The following is a 10,427-nucleotide window of genomic DNA, read 5'->3' on the forward strand; positions in this document are numbered from 1 at the left end:
GAACACAGAGTCAACTCAAGTGCTCAACATCTTCCCCTGAGCTTTGCAGGCACCCCAGGGGAAAGACTGAAGGATTCATCATCAAAGTATTCCGAACGGGCAGAACTTGATTTTGTCAGGCAAACCAAAGCATGCAGGAGAAAAAGAATGCGTCTCACAGCTCATAGGTCAAGGGATAAGAATAATGGAGGAGGAGGAGTCACATCCTTGAATTAAACTACCCGCCCCCATGTAAATTAGTGGAATTTTGCTATTAGCTTAAAATGGAGTTGCTTATGTAATATAACATCACTTCTTTTAGTCCCTGGAGATCTAATGGATGGGGCTTAATTTAGAAGGTAGTTACATTTCATGGCCCCTGTGGGAACTAAGCAATTATCCACAGGAGAAAACTGAGACCCAAAATGAATAAGGCCTTTTCATTATACATAAGTCGAATGTTATTCCTTTCATGATACAGGGTTGTGGAAGTTTTACAACTTGTGGAATATGGTTATATCATTATAACTTATTCCCACTGGGGGTGAGGGGAAGGTGGCCCATAACTTTGGCAGTAAAAAAGAAAATCTACTTGTAAATGAGTCAGCACTTGTTGGTATTTCCTGGGGTTTTACCCAGAAGTCAGACTTTAGAAATTTGGCACATGGGCAGTGCACTCCCTGTCTGGCAGTGAGAAATAGGGTCTGTGCAGTATCTTATTTCTGTCCTTGAAAATGAAAAGCTCTTGAATAAGCTAAAATCCATAATTTGTTCGCAATTCTACATGCAATTTCACACTGCTCTGAGAGATGACAATGAACCCAATGGAACTGACTGGCAATCATATATCTTGTGCAAAGGCATGGCTGACTTTGCAAACAGTGTAAAATGCTGCCAAGAGGTAAAGAACGACAGAGCATAAGGCTGCAGAGGATAAGGCCATCTGTGTGCAGCCATGTGGAGCTGCAAGGTGTTTTAATGTCCACAACTTAATGAATTTATAGAACCTTCACATTCAGTTTGCCCTTCAGGATGAGAATGTCTCAATGAAGTTCATGTAAACTTACTATGAAGGGCAGATAAAGTCTTGCAGAAACTGATGGAATTAAGACTGCCAGACTTCAGGGTGACTAGTGAGCAGCGGTCACTAGCACTCAAGCTGAGATCTAGCTGCTTAGTTTCTTCAGGGGCTTCTGCCTCTACTGGTAGCTTTGTCAAGGCCCTTCAGGTGTTAAGATACCTCTATTGGCTTTACCTGGAACTGACACACTGGAAACAGCTTCCGGCTGAGTCAGGGTGTCCACTTTCACATGCTGGAACCCTTTGCAGGCAGCGCTCTGCAGGTGTCTGGAACAAAGATTAATAAGTGATGAGTCTTAGCCTAATGTAACAGGGTAAGAGCAGCTATACTGCTGTACATAGGGCAGCTGTACTGGGGCCTCTCATTGCCACTGGAAGTTGCCAGTAGCAATGACTAATGGCACTCATGACATGTATGGTTTCTGGTTTGTTCTCTAGGTCAGGGAGACCTGACCTCCTCTTTTAGCTTGCCAGGATTTTTATATTAATTTGCAGCAATCCTGAGTGTTCTCTTTTTGTGTGTCTTCCTTATCTTTCCAGTAGTGTAAAAATGATGTCATAGCCATGATGGTTCAGAAGTTGTGAGAGACAAGGATTTCTTAGGGTGATATCTTTTATTGGACTAACTATCTTGTCAGGAGAAAATTCGACTCTCAGTAAGACCTGACAAAGAATGCCTTGCATTCAAAAGCTTGTGTAATTTTATCCCAATGACACAGTTGATCCAACAAAAGATATCACTATAAGAAATCCTTGCCTCTTGCATTATCTTTCAGGCACACTTTTCCTCATTCTCCACGCAGTGTACAAATGTGTTCATATGCAAAGTACAACACAGATTCCAAACTTTGGCCCTGAGCTCAGCTGAAAGGAGTAAGGGAATAGAGGAGAGCAAGAGTCATGAAAAAGACAAGGCTATTTGCATTACCTGAACAGATGGAGGATCTATGTGGGCTGGGATTACCCTGTGGGGTTGACGAATTCTGTAAAACATCCTATGCAAAACTTTCTCCTGACATCTGCAGTCAGAGGGCACTTAGCTAATTAATGTGATTTAAAAGGTAAGCGGGTTTCATGTTAGTGTCAGGTAGAGTAAATTAGCAACTAACAGGAAGCAGGCCTGTGCCAAATTCTTAGACAGGGGAAAGCCCATTGTGACCGGCCAGATCCATACAACAGCCCATCCATACTGGTTCAGCATGAGCTGTTACAGGTTAAGGTAAAGTAGGTTTGGCCACTGTTAGCAAATAAAACATGACTGAAGGTAGTGGGGTTTACCCTCAGCTTCTCCCTTCCCCCCCCCCACACACACTAGGGCTGCAGTTGCCTCTCTTTACACTACATAATATAACGCTGGCCTCTACTGTGGAGAATTAGAAGCTGATTTAAAAACAAGAATCTGTAGCTTTTATCTAATGTTCTTCCTCATCTCATGGAACTACTGGCCCCAGAGAGTCGAACAAACCTTTCTACAAGTCCTAGGACTCTACAGCAATGATAAAATCCATGTATTTGTTGGCTTTTCCATCATTTAGTTTACTTTTATGCTCTGGGAGATAAGTGGAAATATCAGCACAATGATTTAGTCATTTCTTGGGCTGAGCTGGGAAACCCTGAATGATTCCCTGGGTGCTTTCACAGAATGGAGATGCAAGCAGAATATTCCTTAGCCTCTGGGTGGCATCAGTGAACTACTTCTCAGGAGCAGTTTCATATTCAGGCTGTATGGTCAAGCTGTGGTCACTGAGAAAAAAAACCCCATGGCATCGGTGAGCCTTAACTTCCCCTCCCTTGTGTGTACTTGCAGCCTGTATGCTTGACAGTTTCTCATTGTCTTTTTAGCTTCTTGAGAAGTCCCCATGTCACATGGTTGCCGTCTTTGATCTTCCTACCAATCTAATACAGCTCAGTTGAGCCTGAGGCTTCTTCCATGGTCATTTTGGCTCCTACCAGTCAGGGACCCAGGACAAGTCACATTGCTTTCTGGCACCTGTTCTCCCTGGGGCTTGCAAAGCCTCAGCTTTCTCTGGATGTTAAATGGCAAGGACATCCATTTCTTAAAAGGGCTTAAGTTTCTTCCAATACAAGGGGATATTGATTAGGATGCTGTTTGGGAAAAATTTCTCATTCTGCCTTAAACCCTGCATTTGCAGAGAATATAAATACACAAGCCTGTTCAGGTAACTAGGGCTGTCCACCAGCTTCTACTGATGCAAAAAGCCTGAAATTCATGTCACCTGTTGTGCTTTGCTTACTATGCACCAAAGTGAAAGGAAATCTACCAACTAAGTTGAGAATACCCTTCCTCCATGTCATTTCCACCACCATTACTAACCCCTTCACACTACAGTCATACTTGACCAAAGATTCTTATATGAAACACAAGAACCATAAAGGGGAGATAAGGTAGTATTTTCTTTTAAAACTGCACCTGCTTATCTCCCTTTCCTGAAATTCCTTGTAGCAATTTCCTGTCCCATGAGCCTTTTGCTGCTCCCACATTCCATCTCCCTGTTCCAGAAAGAAACAGTTTTTGTTGCCTCACCTGGCCACAGCATTTTCCCATCTAGGAGATACCAGGTCAGGGCCCTAGCAATAGTAGATGTTAGCTATTATGTATAGTATCATAAACCCTATGCTTGGAACACGTCAAATGAAAAGCAAGATGAAAGTTAAAAAATGCTGAACTTTTAGATACTCACATGGAGAGACCAGCTTCTGCATTCATGCACACACATGCATGCGCACACTTCACCATACAGGGGAATTGCATACACTCTTGCTTGTAGATGATAAAATGGCCCAAACCAACGCCTACCAGGTTGGAACACCCCTCACCTGCACATCAGACAGGATTAAATTTTGTTCTCTTACCTCTTCCAATCTTCCTCAGACTCCCAGAACTCATAGACAATGAAAGTTACTCCATCCGGGAGCCTCACTGCAGTTACACTGAAAAGGCAAAGAGAGAGTAAAAGCAACTCAATCATGATTTGTGCAAGACAGACAATTCCAGGCACCTCACTGGCCTGAGAACAGTAAGTGATAGCTTGTGTGAAAGCCACTACAGTATGAGAATGAATTACCCCAAGATCTTGTATGTCCTGATTCCCATGCTGGCATCATGGCATGAGTTTGAGGCAAAAATACTTGGAGCACTCACAGCTCCTACTCATATGTGCAGAGAGCTGAGGATGCTCAGTATGTTTCAGGACCATGCCTGGAGGCCGAACAGCACAGCAACCGGTTGTTACATTTTATGGGAGTATGTACAAATTCATCACTGAGATCTGAATGGTAGCACAGATGATTCTGAAGTTTGCTGTCCCACTGCCCAAAATAAATTAATGGGTAGTTTAACACTGTTAGGCTATCACACCTGTTCTCAGCCTGAAATTGAATCTGGCATTAAAATGTTGCTTTATCTTTCTCAACAGGTGAGAAGCCAACTACAGACAGATTGCCTAGGTCACAGGCTAGGAGGAGCCATCAGGTGCATCTGATAAGAGCAGGGATTCTGTCTGATGAAAGAGGGCAGTCTTGTTGCAAATGAGCTAGCCAGTCTGTTCCAGGAGCTTATAACAGTGATGTGAAGTCACTTCAAACTACAGCACTTTCAAGCACTTTGGAAAAGCATAGGAAAATCACCACTTGAGGACCCCTCTGAGCACACTGCTTCCTTTGCTTCTGCTTTGCCTCTTGTATATGTGAAGAAGGGAGCCCAGCAGTTAGTGCTTTCCCTTATATATAATGACAGAGGACTTCACACAAACTCCTTTGGGGCACCTATACCTATGCTGAAGCTCTGCTCCGTGTAGTAATTAGCATGCATCAGACAAGACTTGATTAATTGAGTCTGCTGTGAATCTGCTGGAGTGTGCTAATCAGTGTGCTCCAGCAGCCTCTGCATCACGTGTATTCAGTGTCCCTGCATTTCAAAATGTCGGCAGGGGAGCTTTAACTAAAGCTTGTCAAACAAGCTTTACTTAAAACCTCCCTGCCACCATTTTGAAGCATGGGATGCTGAATATGTATGATGCTGTGGGTACTTTAATTAGAGCATCCCCAGAGCTGCTTCCAGAGCCTCTGTAATTAAAGTGCCGTCCCTCCCTCCCACCCCAGAGCACATGTAAAGATGTCTTAAGGTACTCCAAAAAAGGTGTGGTTTATTGTAAGTAACCCACATTAGTTTACTTGAGTTAAAATAATTGTGTAAATGAGGCAACTTGACTTAAGTCAGATTAGCAGCTCAACTTGAGCCCTAAGTTCCTCTATAGGTTTTAAAAGGAGCTGCTAATGCAAGTTAAAAGTTATCTAACTGGAATGTAGTGCACAGTATTTTTTTGCACTGAAGATAAACACTTACATATGGAAGAACATGCCAAGAACATGCCAGACACATGTAGGAAATACGTTTCTTCCAGATATACTAGCATTCCTTGCTAGCATACACTAGCATCACACCTCAACAACCCCCTTTTATGAGGTTTCCTGACTGATGTTTGGGGTTTGATGCAGGGGCCATTTGCAAAATCTGGATCTGCCTCTAGCTTTAGATTTCAGATGGTCCTTTTCCCTTCTCCAGGCAATTATGATGGGGATTGGATTTGTGATTTTGTTTGGGGCTATCTAACTCTTGATTAAATCTACATCTGTACTTATGATTTATAATTGACAAGGCTGGTGGGATATGAACAGCTGAAGCAGTAGCTGTTCTATGTTATGCAATTAGATATTCATTATAAAACAGGTGCTCCCGCTTTCCAACAGAAAAGGGAAAAATCATACTTACTGGAAACAGTCCCTCTCTCCTGCCACAATCTTCAAGTACTGCTTAAGGGAGCTACAGAATTCTCCCAGGTGCTTCTGGGAAACTGTCATCTCATTCCGTACCAAAAGGAGATACTGTGAAGACAACACAAGTACAAAAATAAACCAGGGGGTTTAATAGAACTAGAAACAGACACTCCTAGATTGCTTTCTTTTAAACCAGAACCACAAAAAAGGGTTTCAGCTGTCAACTTTAGGTCAGTCATCTGGCTGTCAACTTTAGAGTCTTCTGGCTCTGTTTAATTACCTGCATTTTTTTGCTAGTACCTTAGTACTGATTCTACAACATTCCTAGCAAAAAAATGTCTAGAGCTTGTTTAGTACGGTGGTTCTCAGCCTTTTGGATACCACAGCACACCTTAACAACTACTTATCCATAAACCACCAGGCCTGGAAGTAGTATAGCCAGAACTGGAAAGAGCATTGTGTACACTGCTTAATATGGCTCTGTGTTGGTGCAACGCATTGCTGTGCAGAGTTACCTGAGCAAACTCTAGTTCTGAAAAGCTCCCTAGGTACCAGATCATATCATGTCATGAACTGCTCCACACTTAAAACTTCCCAGCCCAGAAGCAGCATAGCTATGCTAGTGCAGTGCTCTGCTTGGGCTAATTAGCTCTGCCTCCCATCTGGGCTATTCAGCCTGCCCTCAGTGTTGCCCTGAAGTGCTTGTGCTGTTTTGGGTAAGCATGCTTGGAGCAAGTCAGTGCCTCATGTGACACTGCTTGGCACCAGGGGATCCTTTGCTAGCCTGTCCTCACAGCTCCTCACAGCAATTCTGGAGCCTGGTTTTGGAGAACTACTGGCGCAGGAGTCTAGAGAGTTCCTCTTTCCAACTCTTTCACTGCCCTACAGTACAACCCCATGCCATGTCAGTCATTTAATCTTCATTACCCCTCCCATATTTTATCTTGTCTACTTGAATTTTAACCACCTGCAGTAAGGGGGGTACCATATACACTGCTTAACAAAAAGTGGCTCCTACCTCAGATGAGGCTTCTGTTACTGTAATAAAAATAAGAAAAAATAAGGCAAGTGCCCAGAAGACTTTAACTGGACTTGCTTGGTAAGCAAGCTCTTAACCTGGCAGCTTTACAAGACTAAGTCATGAACCACTGAAAAATTACATATATGTATATGTGTGTGTGTATAATCATGCACATGTGTGCATGTACATATACACGCAAAGCAATTACTTGCTTTGAATTCTAATTACTGCCTTCATGCACCAGATATGTCCTATACTGACAGCTCTTCAAAAGCTGATTGACATAAAAATCCAAGTTTATAAGTACAGTGCTGTGAATAAGTGTTTTACATCCTTAATGTCTATAGGATTATAGAGTGCAATTTTGAGTTGAAGTATTGTCATGCTAAAAAGAGGTTACAAAACAGTCAGCATGAGAAAAACCACCATTTTCTTGGGTCTCCCAGGGAAGAAAACTAAATTAGATGTAAGGTTCTGCAAATAATTTGGTTTATTTGAAACAGTCGTTCCCCCTCTCTCTCCAGTCTGGCTCTCTGACCTGAGACAAGCTCTCTCTGTTGGAGACAGGTTTACCACTGTCCCACACAGATTAGATGTACTCTAACCATCCCATCACAGATGAAAGATAGAAAGCACTGCATGTTCTACAGAGAGAAATCCACTAACATTTCATTACGCCTCATTTTGAGTCTCTGATATGTCTGGGGTCCCACATTTGCCTCAGGGCAGCTGAAGTGGTTTGCTACCCCTGGTACCAAACCAAGATATTGTGTGACCAAGAATTCATCTTAATGCTTTTTTATGACTTGCCTTCCTAAGCAGGCATAGCATGTTTCTCAAATCTCAGGTTATGCTCAATAACAGGATTTCAAAGACAACATATGAAAATCATCAACACTCCTATAGCCTGGGAGGTACCATTCTAAGCAGCACAGCTGTGGAAAGGGATCTCAGAGTTGTAGTTGACTCCAAAATGAACATGAGTCACCAGTGTAATGAAGCAACAAGCAAAGCTAACCACACTCTTTCTTGCATAAGTAGGTGCATCACAGACAGGTCTAAGGAGATGATACTTCCCCTCTATGCAGCATTGGCGAGGCTGCAGCTGGAGTACTGTGTCCAGTTTTGGGCATCGCACTTCAGGAAGAATGTAGATAACCTGGAAAGGGTTCAGAGGAGGGCCACCCGCCTGGGTAAAGGCCTACAGAAAAAACCCTATGAAGATCAACTGAGGGACCTGAATCTCTTCAGCCTCCACAAGAGAAGGTTGAGAGGTGATCTCGTGGCTGTCTACAAACTCATCACGGGGGGACAGAAGGAAATAGGGGATACGTTATTTACCATGGCACCCATCGGGGTAACTAGAAACAATGGCCACAAACTGAAGGACAGCAAAGTTAGACTGGACATCAAGAAAAAAATCTTTACAGTGAGGGTTGCCAAAATATGGAATACGCTTCCAAGGGAGGTGGTGCTATCCTCTTCCTTGGAGGTATTTAAGAGAAGACTGGACAAGTACCTGGCTGGGGTCATCTGACCCCAGCACTCTTTCCTGCCCAGGGCAGGGGGTCAGATTAGATCATCTATGAAAATGCTCTAGCTCTGCTCTATGCATGTTGTTATAATACAAAGAATGATCTGCAAGCAAATCCAAAGTGGACCAGAGAGTGCACCTCACCAAGATGTAAGCAACAGGCATGAGTCATGGAGAAGAACAACTAATAAGATACTTTAAAAAGTTCCTTGGCTGTGAAGCAAGGCATCAGTACCTTCCTGAAATGCTCATTAACTGCCTGTGAATGGTAACAGCACAGGGCAAGCTAATATCTCCACCAACTTTTTAGCATAGTGCTTGTCAAATTCAATTTGTCAGGCAATCTGTCCTATGCATGTGTTGTGAAAATGCAATGTGAAGCAGCAGACAGTGAATTTTTAATGCAATCTGTCCACTGGTAGAAAACCTGTTTGTGGTACTCTTTGCCCCCTTCTCAATGGATTTCTAATGACAGGCTTAGGGCCAATGCACCTTGGTATTATTCCACTGAAATCAAAATAGTCACACCAGGGCTAAGTGTGGCCTCAAGTGCTTTCATGATCTGTGATTTAGAAGGAAGACACTGCTCTACATGAGGTCTGGAAACAATTGTGAACTTGGACTTTTTTGTGTCTCAAAAAATGAGTGAAGATAAGGTTCATGAGTTGGCCTTTCATGATAGCATGGGGCACATACCATGGGAATTGGATATAATCTCAGGCAAATTTGTTCAAGCGGATGTTTGCACCTGTTATTCTACATGGGCAGTGGGTGAGGAGCAGACTTTCAGGCAGGTCAGTAGCTCAACCACACCTTGTAAACCCGGTGCTTTACATCTTAGTCCACTCTATCAATTGGAAGACTTAAACTGACTGGCCAAAGCAAACCCTGGACACTTCTGCAGGAACAAAGACTCAGCACCTTGGGGGCTCTCATGCCCCTGCTTCATTAAGACTGATATTTCCTTTCCCTTGTTACATCTCCACTCCCCTGTCTATCAGACACAGCACTGGATCACCTTTCTATCTCTCCTCCTATATCAGGCTCATGTTGTGGTAGTGTCCTCAGTGACAGACCTCTAGGGAAGTGTTACATCCCATCTAGCTGCCTTGGCAGCTTCCTTTTACCCCCTGAATAGAGAACTTCACCACTCTGCTATTCCCATACTGTCCCAGCTGGGTTGTGTGGGGCAGCAAAACCTGTACACAGATTGAGCAATGTTCTGAGGTCCAGACAGCATTATGGCAACTTGACTCAGTTTCTGTTGACTTTTTGATCCTGTCTTTCATCCTGGTTCTGTCCAAGGCAGAAGCTCCTTTCTCTTCCAAATAGCTCAACAGTCTTAATTGTTTCCTGTTTACATCTCTGGTGCAATGCTTTACAATGTTCTATAACCACAGCCAGAGGGCCAGACTGACAGGCTGGCTGACTGCTTCACCAAAGGGACAATTATCCAGCAAAAATACATCAACATACTTCAGCTTCCTTGAAATGCCACTTCAGTTCCAAGTTAGACAGTCACTGGCAACCTGCAGATCTGTGAGCTCATTTGCTGGTGCATCTCTGCTTCAGGAGATTTTATATTCAGGGTAACTTCTTTGACAGGTCACACTTTCCCTCAAGAACAGGGCTTATCTACACGAGGGTATTTTTCTTTGATACAGTTGGATGTGAATTTAAGTGGCTTGAGCTACTTTGGAATACCATATTGTTCTGATTATAAGTCAAACCCATCTCTTTTGGTTCAAATTTAGGTTGAAAACCAGCTTTTTGCCCTAAGTATAAGTCAATGTTTCTGCAAAGGTCAAAAGAAAATGAGTCATACAATGCAATTATGCCTGCTTGCCAGGGGACAACCTTCCAAATAAGTAGAACATAAAATAGATTTCATAGATTTCATAGACATCAGGGCTGGAAGGGATCTCGGGAGATCATCAAGTCCAGCCCCCTGCCCAAAGGGCAGGAAGTCAGCTGGGGTCATAGGATCCCAGCAAGATAAGCATCCAATTTACTCTT

The 10,427-nt window shown here is 43.1% G+C and overlaps 1 protein-coding gene across 1 annotated transcript in view; it reads right to left on the minus strand.

The window, feature by feature from the left end:
- Positions 1-10,427, minus strand: part of NECAB2 (N-terminal EF-hand calcium binding protein 2) — a 319,048-nt gene that overhangs the window by 1,323 nt on the left and 307,298 nt on the right. Inside the window, exons 10-12 of the mRNA XM_019535664.1 lie at positions 5,852-5,964; positions 3,934-4,011; positions 1,235-1,326 (exon numbers count right to left, since the gene is read on the minus strand). Coding sequence (XP_019391209.1) covers positions 1,235-1,326; positions 3,934-4,011; positions 5,852-5,964 — 283 coding nt within the window. The remainder of the gene's footprint in view (positions 1-1,234; positions 1,327-3,933; positions 4,012-5,851; positions 5,965-10,427) is intronic.

This window comes from Crocodylus porosus, unplaced genomic scaffold, assembly GCF_001723895.1.
Source record: "Crocodylus porosus isolate Cpor-Errol unplaced genomic scaffold, CroPor_comp1, whole genome shotgun sequence".
Classification (NCBI taxonomy): Eukaryota; Metazoa; Chordata; order Crocodylia; family Crocodylidae; genus Crocodylus; species Crocodylus porosus.